Source organism: Anguilla rostrata, chromosome 12 (assembly GCF_018555375.3).
Source record: "Anguilla rostrata isolate EN2019 chromosome 12, ASM1855537v3, whole genome shotgun sequence".
Classification (NCBI taxonomy): Eukaryota; Metazoa; Chordata; class Actinopteri; order Anguilliformes; family Anguillidae; genus Anguilla; species Anguilla rostrata.
Window position 1 is genome coordinate 30,588,174 of NC_057944.1, and position 23,086 is coordinate 30,611,259.

Sequence of the window (23,086 nt, forward strand, 5' to 3'; positions counted from 1 at the left end):
TTGTTACTAGTGTTTTCAAAAAGGCAGTTTGCATGAAAAATACATCATGAAATTCACCTGAAAAGAATAGCAATCAATAGTCAATCAGTCAGTTTTAATTTTGCATAGCGCTGTTAACACTAATTGCGCCCATTGACGTTTACGTCTTGGGGGGCTTTTCCACTGGGAAATGGAAACAGGGAAAAAGCCAGTGTATGGAAAACCTGAAATTATACCATGGCCCCCAAAACAGACGCCCGAGCTGAACTGCCGAGGAAATTATAATGGAACACCAAGAAGAAGAAAAGCGTGTTCGCTCTCATAAACTCAAACAGATGGAAATGGAAAAGCCAGCTCTTTTAAATAGGAAGCCTCCGGGCTTATTCTCAGTCATCATATTTAAGAGTGACTGGCCAGTTTAGGGTCCATAACAGCACCCTCTGAGTAATCGTTCTTTTTAGTGTAAAGGACAGCCTTCCTGAACCCACACACACACACACACACACATGCATGTGTGCACATATGTATATATGCACACACATTTACTCACACACACACACACAACACACAGACACTCAGACATACATGCATAAATATACACACATTTGCTCACACACACTACACACACACACTCAGACATACATGCATAAATATACACATATTTACTCACACACACTACACACACACACACTCAGACATACATGCATAAATATACACACATTTACTCACACACACACTACACACACACACACACTCAGACATACATGCATAAATATACACACATTTACTCACACACACTACACACACACACTCAGACATATATGCATAAATATACAAACATTTACTCACACACACTACACAACACACAGACACTCAGACATACATGGATAAATATACACACATTTACTCACACACACACTACACACACACACACTCGGACATACACGCATAAATATACACACATTTACTCACACACACTACACACACACACTCAGACATACATGCATAAATATACACACATTTACACATACACACCACACACACTCATATATACACGCTGTATACGCACACACACTCAAACACATAAACACAGCCGACTGGGAGTGAAGAGAAATGGATCCGTGCTGACGGGTCAGTGGAAAATTTCGGAAGGACCAGCCCCGCCCCCCTGCTCCCGTCCGTCCCGCTAAGCATGGACAAAGACGCTGGGTCTGGACAGCGTCTGGGGTCAAGGGCCGACGGTAGGGCTTCCAAGACACATCCTGGCCCCCGGGTAGGGGTCTGGGGGGGGGGCTGGGTCTTTTTCCATCCCGTTCCCTCGGAGGGGCGGGGTCAAAGGTCAGCCCCCCTCGATCGGGTTTCAAAGGCGGCGGAATGAAAAGCGAGCCGGGGTCCGGCCCTAATTAGGGGCGCCCGCCGCGGCTGTGCTGCAGGGCCCCGGCCGCGGCGGCGCTAATAGCTTCCGCCATTAAAGCGAAGTGGAAGTGATTACCGCCAACGATACAGAGCCAATGAGGGCCGGGCCTCGGCATCAATCTTAACGGACTTTCCTTTCATCGCCGTCTCTGCCAGACTCGTGCCAACAAAAAAAAACCGCCACGCCAAGAAATATCCTGCACACAAGGTGCCACACAGTCAGGGAGCTAATTAATAAAAAATAATCAGTCACCTACTGCACTTCTAGAGCTGACCTTCTAGAACCAAAAAAACTTCCAGTGTAGTGTTAAATGTTTCCTGTTCAAAAAAAAAATGTGTTTAAAATGGCTGCCATTTCTTATGGTCACACATTGACTGTGCTTACAGGGTGAGAACGGGGAGACAAAAAGAGAAGAAGGGGGTGTGTTAGCTCCCAGTGAGAGACCATAGGGAGGAGAGACAGGGACAGAGGAGTTTGTGTTGGAGGGTGTGAGAGAGAGAGAGAGAGCGAAAAAGAGAGGAAGAGAAGGAGGGAGTGAGCGAGGGAGTTAGCATTGTTATTGGAGTTTAAGCCTCAGCCCACTCTTTCACTCTGTTATTAAGTGAACCAAAAAAAACAAAAAAGTTTCAGAAAGCTCATTCATCATGGGGTGAATAGCCTTTGCTGATGAAAGCACTTTTATGTGTGAGCGAGAGAGGCTGTTTATTTTTCTCCCCTTCCTTAATAAAAGCAGATTATTGGATGAGAGTCAGATCGTTTCCTGATTTGGAGTTTGGATGTCCACCCTCCTCCGCATTGCTTCATACACGCAGCGGTAGTTCAAGGTCGGGTCAAATTCAACATTTTGTTCCTTAATAACCACTCACGGCTGCGGGCTCGGCTTATGTTACTCCGGCTCAGATCAAGTAAAAACCCCTTTGTCAATAAGACCTGGTGACCTGTGTTTGTTAGCCTGTGTCAACTGCGTGAGTACAGCACAGCAGTTCCTGTCAGAGCACTGCCAACCCACACAACAAGGAGGTGACATTACTGAAACAATACCCACAATCCTCAGCGGCACACTCACGAGGAAACCAGAGGCCCGACCTTGCAGTTCGGCCCCGAACCCCATTCACAGAATATTGTTGTTGGCCACGGCGTCCAATCACAGTGCGAGTTGGGCTGTGGACGAGAAGATTCGGTCCTCATACACCTTCTCCTGCGGTGGTGAGGTCGAGCGAGACACGCTGGTCACATGATTCGTAGCCTATCACAGCGCTCTTCGAGCCCTCATCAAAGTGCCGGCACTTGCAGTTAATGTTATCGTTAGCTCTTTTACAGCTGACTCTATTTACATGTGTCCTTCTTTATGGAACTTATATGAGGGACAATATATATATATTACAGCTCTGTTTCATACGGTGACCCTTTATTGTATTGCGTCACAGGCAATTTCTCTGTCTATACAGGCGTAGACCTAACCTTCTTGTATGCACTATGTTGTAAGTCGCCCTGGGTAAGAGCGTCTGCTATAGGAATACACAAACAGGAGTTTTGTTACCTCCCTTTTGAACACAGTAATACATACTGTCTGCACATGCGTTAGTGTACCCAGACAGAAACACAGGGAGGGCAGTTACATATAATGACGTTTAACAGCACAGGACCACAGACACTCTTCTATGCTTAAAGCTCCTTGCATTTTCTCCCCCCGGTATGTTTCTGCTTTTAAAGCTGCCCAAACACTTTCTGCATCCCACCATTTTCCAGGAATCCTGGTTGATGATTATTGTTTAAGGGGGTCAAGGGATAATTATCCAGGTATTCCCAAAGTGCCTCATTGTGTTTTTCTGTTCGTTTCCCTCCCTTCTGGAAAGTGTTCATTGTGAAGCACTGTGACAGACCTGTTTCTAACTGGTAGATTCATTGACCTCAAGTGTGTTGTTGGACCCTTTGCAAGGTGCATCATGGGAGCGGGACTTTCTGAAGGCGGTTGGTGAAGGGACACGCCCATGTAAGAAAGGAGTGGAATGGGAGCAATAAGAGAGAGAGAGAGAGAGAGAGAGAGGCTTGTAAAAAGAGTAAGAGGATCCAGCATCACCTCCTCCTTTCAGGAATAAGAAAGTAAGCAAAGAACAAATGGTGTAGAAAGAGAGAGCAAGAGAGATAGGGAGAGAGAGAGAGATAGAGAAAAAAGGAGGGTGTATGTGAGAGAAAGGAAATGATACAGATTTAAAGAGAGGGGAAAAATAAAAAAAAGAGGGAGATACAGTGAGGGGGAAGTTTTTCTCACAAAAAAATGTACTTAAGAAAAACATCTGGGTGGAGGAGCAAAAGCAGCCTCTGCATACACAAGGCATGTTTGCAACATCCCATAAAAAAAACCATTTAGTTATCTTATAATATGTAAAACAAAATCAAATTCTTGTTTCATCATTCTGTGAAATCTACCAGTGCCCTGCATTTCTACTTTTGTTTGCATTGATACATGACCGTTTTACCTTGAAATGAGCTTGAGAGAGAGAGCGAGAGAGAGAGATTGAGAGAGAAGGCGAAAGAGGAAAAGAGAGAGAGGGCAGGCCGGCTACAAGTTGAAGCACGCCAGGAAGGGCAGCCCCGGCTCAGCTAAGCCTAAGGAAGTCAGTCAGCGCTGTTGTGCAAAGGCAAGTGAAGTGCTCCAGCATGTGTTATCTGCTAAAGAGATAAATTCTTACCCTACATGGAGCAACAGGTACACACTTACATAACTTGGCCTGCATCGGGCCTGGCAGGACGCCAGGGAGACCGCTGTGGTATGCCCGGTGTCGTCAGCATTGGGCCCCCCGGGGCCAGACCGGGGTGCTGCAGGTGACCCCCTAAATTAACACGGCCGCGGGTGACACTTTCTCATTCTACAGCTGATAGAATCTAATGAAGGACAGGGGCCTTCGAACGGCCTGTCAAAATAAAAGCCCTTGTTGAATTGTGCTTGTATTTGCTGTGCGCGTGTGTGTGTTTGTGTGTGTGTGTGTGTTTGTCTATCTCATTTCCTATGTCCCAGAAAGTAAACAGAAGCAAAACAACCGTGCACAAGTCCTCAGTTTGACTCTACATTTGCTGTGTGAGCAAAGGCAAATATTAGGATGTAGGATAAAGAAAAGGACTTGGCAGACCTGATTGAGGAAAAATCCCACACTATACAATGTAACGCACAGAAAGGTATTAAAACAGAACTGCAGTAATATGCTCTTTTTTGTACTGAAAAGCCAAGGGAAGCAACAATAACCCTGTCTTAAAAATCTGTTCTTCGGTTCCATAGAGATCAGTGTGTTTCTCTTGTTGACACAGACACAGGACAGTTGTCAGTGCTGAATGACATTAAGCTACTTTTTTGTTCTCCCTTATGGAAATGAAACATACCGCTAATATACTGAACAAAAAAAATTAATTATTTAGATCACGAAATGCATTACAACACTACAGCACACGTGGACAAATAACAAACGGCGCTTTCATATCATGTAATATATCTTTCACGAGAAATCGCAGCCTTGATATATGCTTATGATTTCAAGCTCATATATTTACGATGGAATATATTCTGTTTACGAAAAGGGCGGACAAACTGGCAGCCGTCTACGGAGGATCAAAACATTGGAACTGTGAGGCCCCACACAAAGAGGAGACAAAACACTGGGGGGACAGAGGGAGAGAGGGAGGGAGGGATGGGATGGAGAGAGAGAGAAGGAGGGAGAGAGGGAGGGAGGGATAGAGAGAGCGAGAAGGAGGGAGAGAGGGAGAGAGGGGTAGAAGCTATCACATGTTGATAAAAGAGGTGAGATCATCGCATGGGCACACTCCACACACACAGAGAACAATGGGCCTCCGGTGGCCAATCAGATAAGCCTGTCCCAGCAGCCCACCCCTGCCAGCCAATCACACTTAGGATGTGGCACAAGCCACTGAGCATTCAAAACAGGGAATAATACACATGAATTTTATTTTATTTTTAAAATTCTAAATAAAATCATTTATGACCCATAGCCCAATAACCTATAACCAGTATTAACCAAAAAAAATAATATTTTTTGGCAGAATAATTCCTCACTACAGACCTGGAGTTGGTTTCCAGAATGGAAGGAAAGTTTGGCAAGAAGCACCAAAACAAAAGGAAAGCAGAATCATAACTAGTCAAAACATTAACAGAAATAGCTGAAATACTATCATAGAAGAATCATATTTAATATCAAAGCCCACACGGTTGCAGTGCATTTAATCACATGATGATGGTTATGATACTGAAAAGATGCAAGTGACATGCAGTCATTGAGAAAACTACCTCCAGCCACCATTCATTCTGCAGAGCAATCATTAACTTGTCTCCTCAAAGGAGAGTTGGTATGGGTGTTTCTCAAGTCATCGGTGATATCAGCACTGATAAAGGCGCTAGATAACAAGCTACTTACGCCCTGGAAATAAGATAAATTCCTTTCAAACTGCGATTTGGTTTAAACCCCAGGTAAATGGCGTGAGTTTGTTCAGCGATTGCTTCGTGAGAATATGAAACCATACGCCTCAGGAGTCCAAAAACCAAATCTCAATTCCATACAAATGACTGAATGTGTCAACTTGACTCTCTCTCTCTCTCTCTCTCTCTCTCTTCTCTCTCACACACACACACACACACAGAACAGGGTCAGGGAAAAGCATCGTTCCCCCCAGCACACAAGCTCTGTCCTGGGGGCAGCGATGAGGTCTCAGACACCCCGGCCGCTGCCATGAGAGCAGAGAGGGGGCCGATTCCCAGGGCGAAAGGGAAGAACGGCGCTGGGAAAAAAGGCGGCTGACTTTCGGGCCGCGGCCACCTGTGCGGTTTTTTACGAAAAGGCCGTTAAACAATCACCCCGCCGCCGCCGCTCTCAGTTCTCACCGTCACAGCCGCGGCGAGACTTTACTGCCGCTTTATGGCCCCGTCAGAGCGGGCTTTGAAGGAGAAAGGGACCCGGGGCAATAAAAGCCAGCCGCCCCGGGTCGGGGTGAGGAGCGGGGCATTTCACAACCGGGCCCTTTGCACAATACGCATCTGTGTCCTTTCCACGTCCGCCATTGTGTTTCCTCGCACGCAGCGTTCACAGGCGAAGGACAGCAGCCAGGGAATAAACGTTTGCTTGTTATAAATATGAACCCCTTCGCGGATCCGAGGATTTTTAAGAAACCCTCGAAGGGAGACTGAACACCCCCCAAAAAGAAACGAGGGAAAAAAATGATCGCCCCCCTCTTTTCTGCCTCTTGTGCCGTTCTCATGACAACCGGACGGGTTACATAATAGCGTGGGCCCCGCTCTTGTACAATATGAATTTGCAGACCACATGCAAAGCCCGCCGCTGGCCTGGATCTATATAACATATGTTGAAACCCTTAATGAACTTTAATCCTGGCCCTTTAGCTCAATCATGGTCACAGCTATCTGAGTGCAAAAGCCCTGGCCCAGCCCCATGCCATCAGAAACGATTACTGGACTCCTTTCCCTGCTGTGTCAGAGCTCATGCATTACCTAAACATTCCCAGAGATTACATAAGCAGAAATTATTTCAAGCATTAAATGTGCTACTGTAGTTTTGTTTGATGAGGCGTAGCTCATCTTGAGGTGATTATGCGTGTCAGATCTGATTTGCCTTTGATTCTGGCCAAATCAGTTGCATCAACTAAAAAGAATCGTTTTATCTAGCTTAATGAACATTTCAAACATTAAAAAAAAAACATTTAAAAATTCATTATTGTCATAATATACAGTAGGCCTGTTTGATCTGTACCATAACGAATCTGTTAATTCTGTTAATGTATGGTTTCATAATGTATTTTCTCAGCAAAACATCCCAAACAGTTGTTTTATTACATAGTTCTACAGCAAATTGGCTAAATGTGTTTTCATACATTGTGTGACGTTAGCCTGGTCTCTGGGACATTTAATGAGCATAACAAACCGTAGTAAAATTGGATGCAGTGAAACACGAATGGGATCACAGTCTTCAAACAGCTCTTCAGAATCTTCAAACTGAATATGGGGGCCTACATTGAGCCTTTCGCATCTAACAGCGCCATTCTCTGCCAACGTCCCACAGCAAATATCGGCTGGAGTCAAATTAACTTTTTCTACGTTACGCGACACCCTCAGTTCATTCTGGTGACCTCAATTCAGACACGACACTGCCTGCCGTCAGCTGACAGGCCGCTGCCGCACGTCCACGTCGCTCAGAACGGCTTCGGTTACGGCCGTAGCGCGAGCGCTGCGCGCGCGGACGAAAACGAACATGCTAACAATACGGCGTCGGCGCTGTGAGGGAAAAAAGGGAACCTGCGCTCAGTTTCCGCGAGGAGAAAAGTAGGCCGCGACCTTTGCGGCGGGTGTATGAGAAACACGCGGAGCCATAAAGACGGACGGCTATCTTGTTCCGCTCTCGCAAGACCTCCCATCCAAACGGCGTACTTTTTTTTTTTTTTTTTTTACCGTGAGGGTGGGACCGCTGTGTTTGTCTGAGCAGAGTCTGGCTTTGTGGAGACTGTTCATTAACTGGGTGGGGGCCAAGCGTTATACAGTTGTTGCCACTTGAACTAGTCGCTCTCCTAAGACAAAACAGGCGTGCTTTCAGTCAAATTACCAGTGTTACAGGCGAGTGGCTGGACTCGATGATCAGGCTATAATAGTCAAAATACTCTTTACGTGTCCATTTCAGTTCCACTGTCTCTCACCCTCTACAGTACACAAATCAAAGAAGTATGCACAGACTTTCAGCTCATTTCCCCCTCTGTCATTACCACATTCATTATTGTTTTATAGACAACTTCGCAGACATTAAGTATCCGTCTGGTTGCGATGGCTCACATCTGAACGTACAGTAGCCTGGTTTTTGTGCGAATTTCAAAGACCCCGATTAACCCAGATTCAGGACCAAACCAGTTGTGTGAACAGTGATTAATGCCTTTAGCAAACTGAGTTTTTGAGACGGCAGCCTGTCTGAGACTCTCAGGAGAAAGGGTTCCAAAAAGGCTCATCTGCGTCTCCATAGAGATGAATCAACCTTACACTCTCAGAAAAAAAGGTACCATTCAGTACCTAGAAAGGTACAATCGCTTGCCACTATGGCAGTACCCCTTGAAGGTACAGAACTGTACCTTTACCAGAAAAAAAGGTAACATTCAGTACCTATAGAGGTACAATCGCTTGTCACTAGTACCTTTAGAGGTACAGTTTTGTACTTGTACAGAATTTGTACCCTTGTGTACCTTTATTTCTGAGAGTGTACAGTATCTAGCTCAAGGGTTCTGTGTTGGCTCCCATTGAAGTCCAGCCAAAGAACCCTGTCAGATCCCTTTTTTCCAAGAGCGCAGACATTAACAATCGCAGGTTAGCGTTCACAGCATTGAGCATTTTTATGCTGACTGGGGGATATTTTTTGTGACCAATCTTTTATGTGAAGTGTAGGGAGGGCAAAAGCGGCAGGACAGGTCACTTGCTAAACCCCCAAACACCCTGATACTCACAGCTACTCCATTTTATCCTCATGTAATACAAATAATGGTAACAGTAATGCCATGAAATGACAGACAAAAGAACAAGAAAAAATTAAATTAACTTTCATGAACGAATGTTTTTCAAATGTTATTTTTTCTGTCAAAATTGCTATGCAAAAATATTTTAAGAATCAAACTCATGTGTCCAGAAATGAAGGAAGGAAAATGAGAATTAAAATGGAGTCACAAGCTTTGCTGACTCTAAACTGTTTTGAACAACTGCAGTATGTACAGCTAGCAACTATACATTTAAAGAGTGGGTTGCTTGTGTGTTAATCCCCCAAATAGCATGTCTCTCCTCTGCGTGAGTGTGGTTGAAATAGTTTATTTTATTGCTCATTAGGCCATTTCTGCTTGGATCTGGGACTGAAGCATGTCTGTGTGTGAGCAAATATTTTTATAATTCTTTGCCAAAAATCCCGCTGAGCTCCTCAGAAACTGGGAAGACCTTTCCTGTTTTCGCTGAAGCTTAGTCAGAACAGCTTGAGCTCTTTCAAAAAGCTCAAACCAAAAATGTTGCTATGGAAATGCTAGGTCTCCAGCTTGTTTGTGCTCTGCTCTGATGCAATTTACAGCTGCATCATTCGATATAATACACTCATACACTCACAAAGGTTCAGCCAATGAAAACTGTTGATATACACATGAAATAAACTGGTGTGATGTTATGCTAATGAGAAATTTAGAACTGGAAAGGAAAACATCCCAACTGTGGCTTATGAATTATCCAACATTCGACAAACTGCTAAGCAAAGATCTTGTATGCTTCATTAAGAAACTGGGGTGAAAATATACCTCAAATTTCCAAATCCCTTCTTTGACATTGACTTCTGTGAACACAAGCACACCTTTACGTGCAGTGGTTTTCATGATTTCACATTTTATTTATTCAGAGTTTCATTTCAATTTTCAGTCAGGGTAACTGGCAGCAAGACACACACAAACACACTCCTGTCCAATCACATGTGGAGTGTATGAAGGACAGCACGCTGGTATATCTACACAGAATCACCCTGAAAAAAAATTTATATGTCGCACAAAATCACCTCATGACAATAAAATGTATTCATAAGACAGACAATATTAATCTTTCACATATTTATTCACTTGTTTGATCAGTGGCTGTACAGTTTATTGCAATACCCTCATTTGATTAAAACACAAAGAGATAGAGCAGGCTAGCTTCTGAAGAATGAGAAGCAATAGAATCCATTTTGTTTGGCTGTTCAAGCACGCTTTTTTTTTAACAGTGAATCTAATAGTCTAATAATCTAGGCAAAATGCTAAATTAGGAGTTAATCCTGGTCAATTCAGCCTTTTTGCACCACTCATTAGTGAAGCCTGAACACATTCATTGATCATTTAAATCAAGGTGATGATTAGATCACCTGTAAAACACTGTCGGCCATTTTGAACAACTGGACGTCAAGGTTGAACCGGACAAAGGGGTTCCTTAGTTGAGGTTAAATTAAATCTGCATGGTGCAACATGGAGTGATGAACCGACAGGGAGACTTGACATGACATAATGAGTACTGATGACAGGGCTATGAAGTGTAAAACTTGGAAGAAAACATCACAGCTGGAAGAAACCTGAAATCTCAGCATGCTCTTATCTCTGCAGTCTCCGCGTAAAAAAACCGCCTTCACAGCCCGAGAGGGGATGGAAATCCCCGGGACTGAGAAAGAGATGATGACGAAAAACAAAGCGTACAGACAGAAAAAGGAAAAAAAACAAGACATAATAAATACAGTAAACAGAACAGGATCTGGAAAAAAAAAATCAGCATACCAACATTTTGGAACAAATACAAAGGAAGTACTTTCCGGTTGAAATGTATGGCACTGGGGAGCATACGCAGTGTGTGGACTCTTCCTTTTTTATTCAGTCCGCTGTCTACAGTTTTGGATGTGCATGTATGTTCTGTGATCCACTGAACAGATACAACATGACAATTTTACCTTGCCCAGCATCCCCCCCCCCCCCCCGCCAACAAAAAAAAAAGAAAAAAGAATACGATATATCCGCATCATTTACATGAAAGAATAATTATTTCGCTTTAAATATCATGGCTTTGTTTTAGAGTCAGTTGATCACAGCCTGAAAACAGAATCTCAATGTCCCAGTTTCCAGCTCATAGAGACCAGCAACATACAGCCCTTGCTGCTCGTTCACCTCTTTGGAACACTGAGAAGAATGAATGCCCTTCCACTTGAAGATCTAATAGGTAGTCGTACAGGCCAAGCTCCTCTGAGCAATCCTATCCACTTTTACAGTGTTCACGGTAGGCCATCCCAGTCATATCTGACATTCTCCGTCTCCGGCTCAAGATTAAGAGTCCTCGTTTCAGAATAAAAGTCCCCCTGCCCCACACACTACCCCACCCTACTGCAGTGTCTGTGGGTCACTGTACGCAGACGTACTTCTTCCACCAGGACTTGGAGAGCATCTTCATCTTGTCGGCCGTGCTGCGGACCTTCCGCTCCCTGCGGTCGCGCCTGTCGGCGTGGCGCAGGCCCACGGCGATGGCGGCGTCGAACACCTCCTTCAGGTTCTTCTGCGTCAGGGCGGAGCACTCCACGTAGGTGACGGCGCCCACCTTGTCCGCCAGGGCGCGGGCGTCGGCCTCCGGCACGGGCCGCTCCCTGCGGCGCGCCAGCTCGATCAGCACCTTGACGTCCTGGCGCAGGTCGCACTGCGTGCCCACCAGCAGCACGGGGGTGAGCGGGCACCGCCGGCGGATCTCGGGCACCCACTTCTCCCACACGTTCTGGAAGGAGGCGGGGCTCACCACGCTGAAGCACAGCAGAAGGGCGTCGGCCCGCGGGTAGCAGAAGTGCCTCAGCTTATCGAACTCGTCCTGGAGACACACGGAGGGGGGAGGGGAATTGGGAAGAGGTGAGGTTCGGAAGGCTGGGAGCTCCCCTGTTTTTAATCAACAATATTTAGCTTGGAAAATAAGACACTAAGGCTATCAGATAAACTTCTAACCTGATTTTAATGATGATGGGAGAGGGAGGGGCTATGAACCTCCATAAGGGGTGGAGCTACAATTAGCAGTCAATATCTGCCTTTTTTGAACAAATCAAAAGATTGTGCTATCCACAAGAAAATAATGATTAGTTTGAACAGCTGAATCACTGACACCTAACAGTAGCTCCACACATTTCTGGTCCAATGAAACTCCTCCTCTAATCGTCACTAGTCTTTACTATGTAAATTCAATCAACTTTGAGTTCCAGCACAGTAGGAAAGCAATATTGCAAGACGTGGGAATCTTTATCAGTGATACAGATTACAGCACAGTCAGCAGGTTGATAATCTTCAGTGGTTTGGTTGTACTGAAGTGTAGCCTGTCCTAGGTCCACACATATAAATACAGTACTTTACGTGCTTTTACCGATAAGCAAACAAGAAGAAAAAGCTTTTTCTCGGAAAGGAAAAGCGCTGTAAATCCCTACATGGCAAACTTTCAAAATCTGATATAATTCAACCCCCCAGTCTTCCACACCACCCGGCCCCCACCAAATTTTGTGAATTGAAAAAATTAAGACACTGGAGCCTCACAGCTCGGGGAACAGGGCCTCCCAAATCCTTGAAAACAAAGATTAACTCAGCAGCGGATTCTGGAAACAAAATGTTTACCCTTAGCCCCCTCCCTGCCTCCTTCTGGTGGTTAAAATGGTAAGGTAGTCCCACAGTCCTGCTCCTGTGCTTACTCCCTTAGACCCCCCCCCCCCCATCAATATCACCACTCCCACCCACACAGTGTTAATCAATACAGTCTCCTTAACCACAACAATGACCATCTTTATTTCTGCATTCTTTTCTGTTGTCTCATCCCTCCCCAAATGCAATGCATTACCCTGCCCTCCTGAAAGTCTGAAAACCTTTGAAAAGTGATATTCGCACTTTGAGTTCTTATCTAACCCTGTTTGTTTGTCCCAGCTGGTCTGCATCTGTCTGGAAAAAAAAAGGGGGGGAGGGGCTACGTTCATGAACCAATGGGACCAAGCTGCTCAGACGTCACCAAAGGGGTTTTCACGGACCTCCGGCTTGGGCGCAGATTGCACGCTGCCAAAAAGCAGAGCGCAAATCTCTCCCAGACAAAACAACAGCCGGCCGTGGTGACGTGCGGGGCTGCAGGTTCACTGCGCTCGGGCCCGTAACTGCACCAGGCGCGCTCAAGGCACTTTCAAAAGCTGCACAGCGGATACGGTTGCACAACCGTTCCCCGCGTCAAAAGAACAGACACAAAAAAAAACTAATTAAAAAAAAAAACAAAAAAAAACCGAGTTAGAACCCACGCTCAAGGGTAGAGCAGGAGGCTTCAGGTCTTCTGCCCTAGCCTGTACAGAGAGGGCTGAGGGAGGACCAGCAGGCCCCCGTCTGCACGCTCATGCCTTTTTTTTGTAGTTGCCCCACGATGTGCCCTTACCTGCAATCAATTTTGATTGACGGGACTTGCGGTGCGATCGGTTTTGTCTTGCTCCAGGGAGCAACACCCATGGAATGTCCTTGGGCCCGCTCCAGACTGACTGAACGATCCAAAGAAAAAGGAGTGCGTAACCCGAGGCAACCCTGGTTTTTTTGAGGACATTTTGTTTCTGCGTGTGCGTACGCGGATGTGACAGCGGGGAGCGCACAACCCACACCACAGGTGCCCCGGTAACGAGCGAAAACCGCCAAAAAAGTGCCAGGCCGAACAATCACAAGAAAAAACGGCACAGGCGCCAGATTTGCGCGCATCGCCATCAGGAGCGAAACTTCAGCGGCCGAAAAATGTCACGACATGTTCGGACACGTTCTGCGCGCGCCAGTGTGCGATGCCCGTGCCAGAGCGCGGGTCGTGGGGTGTGCTGGGAGACTGTGAACGTCCGTGTACGGCCTGATCGGGGGAGGGGGGGCGGTCCTCACCTGTCCAGCGGTGTCACACAGCTGTAGCCGAACCGGGCTCCCGTCCACCTGCACGACCGCTATATCAGAGAGAGAGAGAGAGAGAAAGAGAGAGAAACAGTCAAACCATGGACACAACAAGCAGGACCACCACTACAAAACACAACCAAGGTATAACATGTCTAACTTCGCCAGGGGCCCGCAGAGCAAACATGCAGCATTTTCACAACATAACAACAACAACAACACAGCAGTATACTGCGTTCCATTATAGTAAACTGCCACCTCGCTTTCTCAATCCCACATGACCCACGGCTCGACGGCACACTCCCTACCCTCCTCCCTGCTGACCATTCCCACAGGCAAACTTTAACTTTGAGATGAATGCGATGCTGATAACCTGTTTAAGTCACTGTGTAAACCTGGCCTATTGCGTAGGGGGGGAGCCATAACCCCCCCCCCCCATATATTGAGTAGCACTGTATGCTAATCACTGCTATTGATGCTGCCAATTAAACCTGAGCTAACCCCCTGCCCTCACCACTTGTTCCTGAATTCAACGCTCTCTATAGTCACTTTCACACATCGAGCATAAAACATTGTAGCATTAACAATCTACTGGCTTCTCTGGTTCACACAACCAAGGACTATCTGTTATCCAGGTTGACAGCATTTACACATGACGGTGCGAGTACGCTAACTGTTGTCTGAACAAGCCCGACGATGTACGACTGTTAACTCTGGCTCAATAGCCGGAGGAGCTAGCTAATTTTTGGCAAGTCGTTTGCTAACGAAGAAAAAGTGACTCATAACAGCTAATGTCTTGCCATATTTTATTGTGCACGAACGTCAATGGTAACTTTAGAAGCTTTTGTGTAACTATACAGATGTGTGACTGTGATACTGTATACTACGTAGATAGTAAGGTAGGCTATATACTCTTTGTGAAGCCCAACCCCACTGTCCCACCCCACAGTGGAGGGCACAGCTACTGAAGGGAGACGGCAGAGGAGAGGTATTCCATCTGTAGGACAGTATCTCTTTCCAGGGTTGAGGAAAACAACTGCGAAATAGCTGAGAGCGTAAGAGCCAAGGACCCAGCAGGTCATTCTGATGTTCTTTCCAGCTCACACTTTTCAGTCACGCAAGCGTTTGACCCCGACGGCTTGCTGTTCAAAGAGCAGGCCACCGTTAAACTCACTCATTACCGGAGCTCAGTTCCACCGGAGCTGGCTCTTCGGCCTTCCGTAGGAATGGCCTTCCCTATTGTGCAACATGTCAGGCCTCTCTGACACAAGATCCACGTTCGCTTCTTCCCTCAAACCGGCCTGGCCTCTCCACTCCCTGCCACCTGTGGCGTTGCGTAACCTCCGCTCAAATCGCGTTTCACAACCGGGGCGCAGTGCCAGGATCAGGGCCATGACATCACACGCTGCTCCGACCGCACAATGCCCCGTGAAAAATCGGCCTTTTGTCACGGGGGGCTTAATCCAATCTCCTGTGTGACTTTTCTGCTGCAGATGTGTCCGTGCTGGGCAATGACTAACCTTTTCCATTCAAAGAGTAAAAAAAAAAGATTGCTAATATAATTTTCCACAAAAGCACTATTATAGTCATAAAGCCACCGCTCGGAGACTAGTTTCATTGACAAACGTTTTCTCAGCTGTGCTAAATGCAGACTAGTCTCTGAATCTTCTCTTACTGCGCTGAATGACTCAGTAGTGTAGCCTTTCCACGCGAGGGTTACACTTCTGGGCAGACTGACTCTGCGGGAAGCAGATATAAACAGCTGCGCACTTCATTTTGCAGACTCAAAAATGATCTTTTCAGGGAGCCTTTTTTATAACACTTTGGCCAGGGACTACAGCTGAAAATGAGCCCTTTGGCTAAATCTGCCGTATTTACATTTGTTATTGATTAATATGCACTGTCCCTTAAATAAACTAAATAAATAAATCAACCAAAATTTGTTTGCATCTAGACTGACAAAATAACATAGGGAGGGTTGGGGTACTCTGAGAGAAAAGAAACATTTTATCTAGAGGGAGTAGATGACAAATTGTTGTTTGTGATAATGCCACTGTATGGGGGATTTCCTTGTCTGTTTGTTTTTTTTTTTTTGTTTTTTTTTTAAAGAATGTGCTAAATTATCTCTTTGAAGGGGTGGAAAGATTTATTTGAGTTCCCTTTGAAACACTAGCCTGTTTTTCCCCTAACAAAGACTTGTTTTGGATGACATTTTGGAAATTGGACGATTGCCAAATGGAAAATACAGAGATGGGCGGTTGGCTGTTGTGCCAGTATAATATGGAAAATCTGATAAAGGCCGACAGGATAGATAACCAAGGCCGCCGCTTTGACCTCCAAAAACCCAGCTGTTTGAGGGTGCAAACAAGGCTGCACGTGCATGGCCTCTGTGTCAACGGTGGGAGCGCGAGACAACGGTCCCTGGCTTTCCTGTAACACTGAAATAATATGCAAGAGCAGCTTTGCGGCCGCAATGTCTTCAAATTTATTAGAATCAGCCTGCAACTCGCACAGTACGGTTATGATAACTTAGAAATCATATTACCTCGTTACTATTCATGGCGCACAATGTTGATAAAATACGGCATTCAACAATTTTATTACTTTTACTAAACCCCAATTAAATAGTAGAAAATATCACAAAACAATATATAGACTATTGTTTTTGATTAACAAATCAACGTACGAATAAAGTTAGGATATTATCACGAGGAGAAGGCGCGGTGATAAAATATCACATCCATATATCATATTTAAACAGTGGTGCATCACGGAGGCACCGCAACAGAAGCATGTCCCGAGCGCAGTACTTTGACCTCCAGCGAGTCCATGCTTATCAGTCAGTATGGAAAAAAGTAACCACTGAAACTATTTTTTTTAAACCATACTTGATTAAAAACGGCGAGTTGCAATGGGTTGCAACTTGCAGTGCGTTTTATTAAATGCAGTTGGGTTCTGTCATTTCATCTGCCTCGGAGTGCCTTACCTGAGAAGTCATCGAATGCAGTCGGGACGTATTTTGTTGGGTAGCCATTGGTAGTGTAGCTGACAACCAGGCTTGTTTTCCCCACCGCTCCATCGCCCAAAAGAACACACTTGAGAATCCGCTCCTGAGTTTCTCCCAGCCTGGTCACTTTGGGTTTATGCGGCGGAACCGGTGGAGCCATCGTTTTGCTGTAATCCATTGGACCCTGAGGCATGCTTTTACGCACGATTTGAGTGCTTCCTCGCGCTAAAACGAGTCGGCACTGATAAAAGCATCAAGAATACTTTTTAGCCGTGTTAAGTTTTCCAGTATTTAGGGTTGTCATCTGTTATAGCCCTGAGTAGTACTGAACGTACGTACGAAACTGCGCTAGTGTAACGCAAATGAAAAGTTGCATTCAAATACGACCGCACCCCTCAGTCACACCACTGACTTCTGAAGTTGTCCCAGTCCCAAGCCTTACGATTTAAACCCAGACTTTATTTGCATAGCTCCTCCCCTCGCACTGCAGTCCTTTGAAATGAAGCGCGCGCGTCAACTGGAGCAGGCGCGTCCTCACGTTATCGTCTGAAAGCAACATCTTTCGGCTTTGCAACATCACTTTATTATGTGTGAAACATTACTGTACTGACAGAATTAAAAAAAAGATTTAATACCTGTTTCGTGCTGCATACCGGTCTTAAAACAACTGGCGACGGATTAACATCGCATTAAAAATGAACTACCATCTTCAGATAGGCTGCTGTGCTTAATTTACGGGCATTCGACCCGACAGCTGCAACGTTATGGCTATGATAATATGATACTTAAGTGAACTTTCCACTTAGTCAAATTAGGTTTGATGATTTTATAATTATATATTATTATTAGATTATTTATTATATTTTGTTGTGTTGTTGTTGTTGTTGTTGTTTATTATTATTGTTGTTGTTGTTATGATTATTATTATTCGTATTGTTGTTGTCATTGTTATTATTATAATTATTATTATAATTATTAGTAGTAGTAGTGCTAGTCGTAGTATAAATATTAAGTGCACTGCATTTCTCAAATAACAACAAGACTTTAAAGTCTGGAAACACACACGCACACAAACACACAGAGGCGAAGTTAATTGGACTGTAAAATATAATGGTCCCTTGAAATGCATGGACAATCATTTCTTTCCTCCAGCTGTTCGTATTATTTCAGTTAATTCAGTTTGACAAATAATCGCCTACATGTTGCCGCAGTGCAGACGTGATTGAAATACATCTCGCGTGAAATATTACCCCAGAAACGAGGCCTCCAGGATTTCACAAACACTGGTTAATGTCATGCAACACACAGTGTGTAAATACGGGTTTGCACATAACCTACTTCCAAAGAAATTAGGTTTTATGAAAGGTCTACCAAGAACGAGTTAAATATGAAAGCAAATAAAGGTAAACACGTCAAAAACAAATAGCTAACTAAGTATAAATTAATGAAAACGTTTGATGGCACATTTAATTTCCTATAAGGTTGACATGACCGGACTTGCCCGGTTATTACACTTCAGAGGGCCGAGTTTATTCTCGCCACGTGCTGCCTGTTCAAGTGTTTTCCTCCAGCCCGCCCGATACTGAGGGACACATTTGGAATTTGGACTTATTTTTTCAGGCGGGCCCGTTTCTGTATGTGGCCTGTCTAAAGAAAAACAAACACGGACGCTGCTAATAATAAACATAGCGTCACCCCACTGCTAATACCAAACTTCTCTCCCTTTCCGTGCAGTGAAGTCAACATGTCATAGGCCTATCTTTGATTGTGTTGGGAAGGAGAGTAATTCATTGGCCTGCAGGTTGGGCTGTCAGGCTGCTATTATTTTGATTCCTGGAAGCCCGAAGTGAGAATAAGCCACTGAAGTGGCTTGATACTGCAACACAGATATTGGAGAGCCTATACCTAAGGACATGCAATGCATATGGCAACCTGTTCCTCCTGATATTCGGGTTTGAAGTTATCCAGAGTGGTCTACAAACCTGTGGCACATAAACAGCTTTCTGAGCTTGTTCAGAATCTCTACGTGTGCACTTAATATGAGAAACTCGATACAGAGGCCTACTGTATATAGTGCTTTTAGTGTGCTTAGTCATACGGGTTGGAAACGTTCCCAAATCTGTCTCACAGTTGGCTCCAGTCTATAAACATATTCTCGACAGTATTAAGTGACATATAGGCCTATAAATTAAACCGTCGCAAGGTTATTCTGAATCACAACCTGCAATGAAACCAGACATCTCAATACTCAAAACAGTGCCTTTAAATTTTCAATGCAACATTGGAGAATAAGCGTAAGCATCAGGCAGCTGGGGATTTGCGTCAAACCTTGATATCTACCGCCATCTCCTGGGCAAAGTGTGAGCTTTGCCACGCTGTACTGTCTTTATTTATTTTTTTTTTTCAGCTAAAAGCTGTGCTCTGATTTGTCAAATCAGGCTTCTCAATCCTGCTCCTGGAGATCTACCTGTCCTGTAGGTTTTCAGTCCAACCCTGACAAAGCACACATCATTCAATTTTGTGCTGCTAATTAGTAGAATCAGGTGTGCCAAATTAGGGTTGAAAGGAAAACCTACAAGATGGTAGATCTCCAGGATGGGGTTGGACAGCCCTGCCTTAAAATCTGCCTATGTATAATGTGGAGAAATAAAAAAATTAATTGAAATATGAAATTGAAAATAGTAAATATTAATAATAGAGATTATTAAACTATGAAGTGTGCAGTAAAATAATGATGCTTACCTTGACTAAATGTGGGTACTGTAGAAGAAATGTATAATCATTACAAATGCAACAGTTTTCTAAGATGTTAAATTTATTGCAAGAATGAGCATGAGTATCCCTTATCTTGTTAACATTACAAAATACATCTTAAACATTATAACAATTCATGACAACTGCTCAAGACAGCTTGTAAAGATTTGACTTTCCACAGGTCAGCATAGTCTTTTTAAAATAATGCTTCTAACTCAGTGGTTCTCAACTCGGGCCAGAAAGGGTCGGTGTGGGTGCAGGCTTTTGTTCCAACCAAGCAGTTACACACCTGATTCTACTAATCAAGGTCCTTAGTAAAGACTCCAAAGGTTGATCAGTAGAATCAGGTGTGTAACTGCTTGGCTGGAACAAAAGCCTGCACCTACACCGGCCCTTTCTGGCCCAAGTTGAGAACCACTGTTCTAACTCAATGTCCACCATCCCCAATAAGGCTGCAGATTCCTTCCACTCCACCTGGGGGTGCTCTTATTTCAGGCACACAAATCTAAAGGGTGGCCTCCGATAGAAATCTTGCTGCTCTCTCCCAGGCAATATTAAAGCTCATACCGGTTTCTCATTGCATCCATTCCAAGACAAAGTCTGACTGACTGGGTCCAGCTGGATGAAATGAAGACGTTGTCATTTTCACCCCTAACTGAAAGACCCCTGGAAAAAGCATATCTCCTTTAAATGGTAGGTCCTTTTTCTTTTTGGTATGCATTGAATTGGTAGACTACCTTCCTCCGCATGGCCAATTAAGCCATCAGCGTCACAGCTGAACACAGCCATAGACTGCTGGGCAGAAGACTGGATGTTATCAGGGGTGGCCAACCCTGGTCCTGGGGAGCCGCAGCCACAGACTGCTGATTTCCATTTTCACCTTAAATACAGCAACCGCTCGGACCAAAGAAACCAGGTGAGGTGAGTTAACTGTGTAATGGACTGCTTTAATTGATCAATTAAGTGCAGAGTGAAAACAAAAACCAGCAGACCCTGCAACTCTCCAGGACCTGGGTTGGCCAGCCCTGGACTATATGATAAGAAGCCTGGAGTGGGTGACCAATCAGACTTATTGGTGCCAGAGGGGGTGGGGCCTCACTAATCACAGCACTGATTGGGTCATAAGGCTCTACTCATTTTCCTCTCTCACTCTACTCTATTCTACTCAGCTCCACTCAGTTTCCAGGTCACTGAGATCAGAACAGGAACAGCCTTCTCAGAAACACACCAGACGGGGTAAAGATATTAAGGACAAACACAAAGAATAAACCAACTGGGAAATGATCCATGTAGCTTCACACCTTAAGGCCGCCTCCACCAAAGAGAAATTAAAAAAGATTCTAGCTTCTAACTGTGCATGATTGTATTAAAGAGGCTCTGGCCCATCAATAGTGGCATGAGTGCAGATTTCCAACCCTCCTTAAAGTGTACTAATGTTTTTCTTCATTATTACATCACGCATTTGTTGACTAACTTAAAGGCACCAGTCATGTATTAGCTCCTCGCAGGGTTATGGGGATTGCACTTTACCCATATGAATGGGGTAAGAGGCTAACATTCAAGCCTAACTGTCCCATTTATTTTTGATATGTATATTGTACTCCTATGTCACAACTCCTACAAGGCGGGTGTGGGGTGAAGTTCAAATAAATTACAGTTGAATGTCTTGATAAAAAAGGATTATGATTGTAGTTAATGCTTATTGGCATAAAGGAGGGCAACTGCACAAACAATATGTTTGGGGTGCTGGAGATAACAAAGAACCATGGGTAGGTTCAGTCCTCCATAGGTCCAGGGGACCAGGTTCTGCTCTGGATCTGGGTCCATCCATTGCATACCACATGTAGATTAACTTCTTTCATTGGGCCTATATTACCTGGTGTTTTTTTTTTCAGCTATGATGGGGTTGATCACCTTGGAGACCTACAAGGTGGCAGTGAAAATGTGCCACATTTAACGCCCCCATACCCGAGAGAGCCCTGGTATTTGTGGGTACTTGCTAATGTGAAAATTTATAAAAAGGACAACAGGAGAGCTGTCCAAGAAAATTAGATCTGATTAAAATCTGCATCACTGATTTTGTACACCACACATATCAGCTCCATATTCCTTAAGGGATAGTTAACTGTTTTTTTTATTATAATTTTTTTAAATGTTACTTCAGTTTTTGCACATTTGTGAATTGGTCCAGACAGTTTTTGTGTGTGACGAAGGATATTTTAGATACTGTTGGCTTTACAATGGCTGGTTATAGGGACATTCCAAGGCTTGTGGTTTGAGACAACAAAATACACTTCAAGTAACTCCAAAGCAGCTTGCACAGTGATATATCAGTCCAATGCTATATTTCCAGAAGCTATACACATTAATTCATTTTACAGTATCCATTCACAATTATAAATAGATAAATCTGTTATTTCATGCCAGCATTTCTCAGTTCAGAAGCATCGGGAAACTATCCACTACTAAGGAGCAGAGAAACATGGTTTGCTGGCTGCTGGCCTGGCCAAGAGGTAGCTACTGCACTGTTGATGCATGCATAACTTTAGCCTACGCCTATGAAACAGAAGGGAGTTTCAGCTATACTCCCAAACCTTATTTAACTTGAACTTGCAGATTAGCAGCTGCAACAGACGGCAAAGAGAAAAGGTGAACTGACATGCTAATATCCCATTTGAGGACAACTAGCCACATTTAGCCAGGGCTGTCTAAAGGTAGTTGGTGAAAGTGACATAATATTTTTGCCATTGTTTCCCCCCAGCAAGTTTTATTTGCCCAAGTATGAATCACTTGCTCAACACCTGCTGGTTTGCTGCTGCTTTGAGGCCCACTCTCTCACATGCACTAATCTCCTTCTCTGCACGTTTAGTACTGTTGACATAGGAAGCCGCACCACTTCTTCCCTTCCACTGCAGCAGTCTCAAGGTTCCATGCATTAAAAGAAGTAGTTCCAACTGAACACAAGACTAAATGTAATTTAAAAAATAAAAAATAAAAATCTGTTAATATATATGCATAAAACTTCTGGAGGCATCACATTTCTGTAAAGGCCACTTTGGAGTTACCTGAAGTGCATTTTCTTGCTTTAAAGCAGAAACTTTTAAATGTGCCTATACTAGGCATTTCAAAGCTGGCAGGTCACGAGGAACTTCTGGTAGTACTTAAAAATAACCTTCATTGCACACAAAAACAGTCACATACACTATAACTGAAATCACATAACAAACTCCATAACGTGAGCTATCCCTATAATATTGAAAGATCTGTATTTCTAGCATTTAAAAACATCCAATTTTATGTGTCTTATGAATATTCATGGTAGAGCAGGCTAAATGCAATACCTGCCAAAAGATAGTCTGGATACACCTTCCCATGAATGTACATAAACCATTATATAATGCCTTGTAACCAGCTAGAACATCTCGGAGATAAGAGGTGGAAAGTTTAGGAGCACAAGTTAGTTAGTGACTATGTAG

General features: G+C 44.3%; 1 protein-coding gene across 1 annotated transcript; it reads right to left on the minus strand.

Annotated features, from left to right (window-relative positions):
• Positions 1 to 10,009: 10,009 nt before the first annotated feature.
• rhoub (ras homolog family member Ub) lies at positions 10,010 to 17,291 on the minus strand. The gene is made up of 3 exons (XM_064302093.1): positions 16,836 to 17,291; positions 13,844 to 13,902; positions 10,010 to 11,786 (listed from the first exon to the last, which is right to left on the minus strand). The coding sequence occupies exons 1-3, from the start codon at positions 17,047 to 17,049 to the stop codon at positions 11,331 to 11,333; spliced, it is 729 nt and encodes a 242-aa protein (XP_064158163.1). The 5' UTR covers positions 17,050 to 17,291; the 3' UTR covers positions 10,010 to 11,330.
• Between the last annotated feature and the right edge of the window lie 5,795 nt (positions 17,292 to 23,086).

What these genes read in the sequence shown, in the direction of transcription:
- rhoub (XM_064302093.1), bottom strand. Translation starts at nt 17,049, where the DNA reads ATGCCTCAGGGTCCAATGGATTACAGCAAAACGATGGCTCCACCGGTT. An exon ending in TGCATTCGATGACTTCTCAG is followed by an intron (nt 13,903 to 16,835) that starts GTAAGGCACTCC and finishes TCTCTGATATAG; the next exon opens with CGGTCGTGCAGGTGGACGGG. An exon ending in TGTGTGACACCGCTGGACAG is followed by an intron (nt 11,787 to 13,843) that starts GTGAGGACCGCC and finishes GTGTGTCTCCAG; the next exon opens with GACGAGTTCGATAAGCTGAG.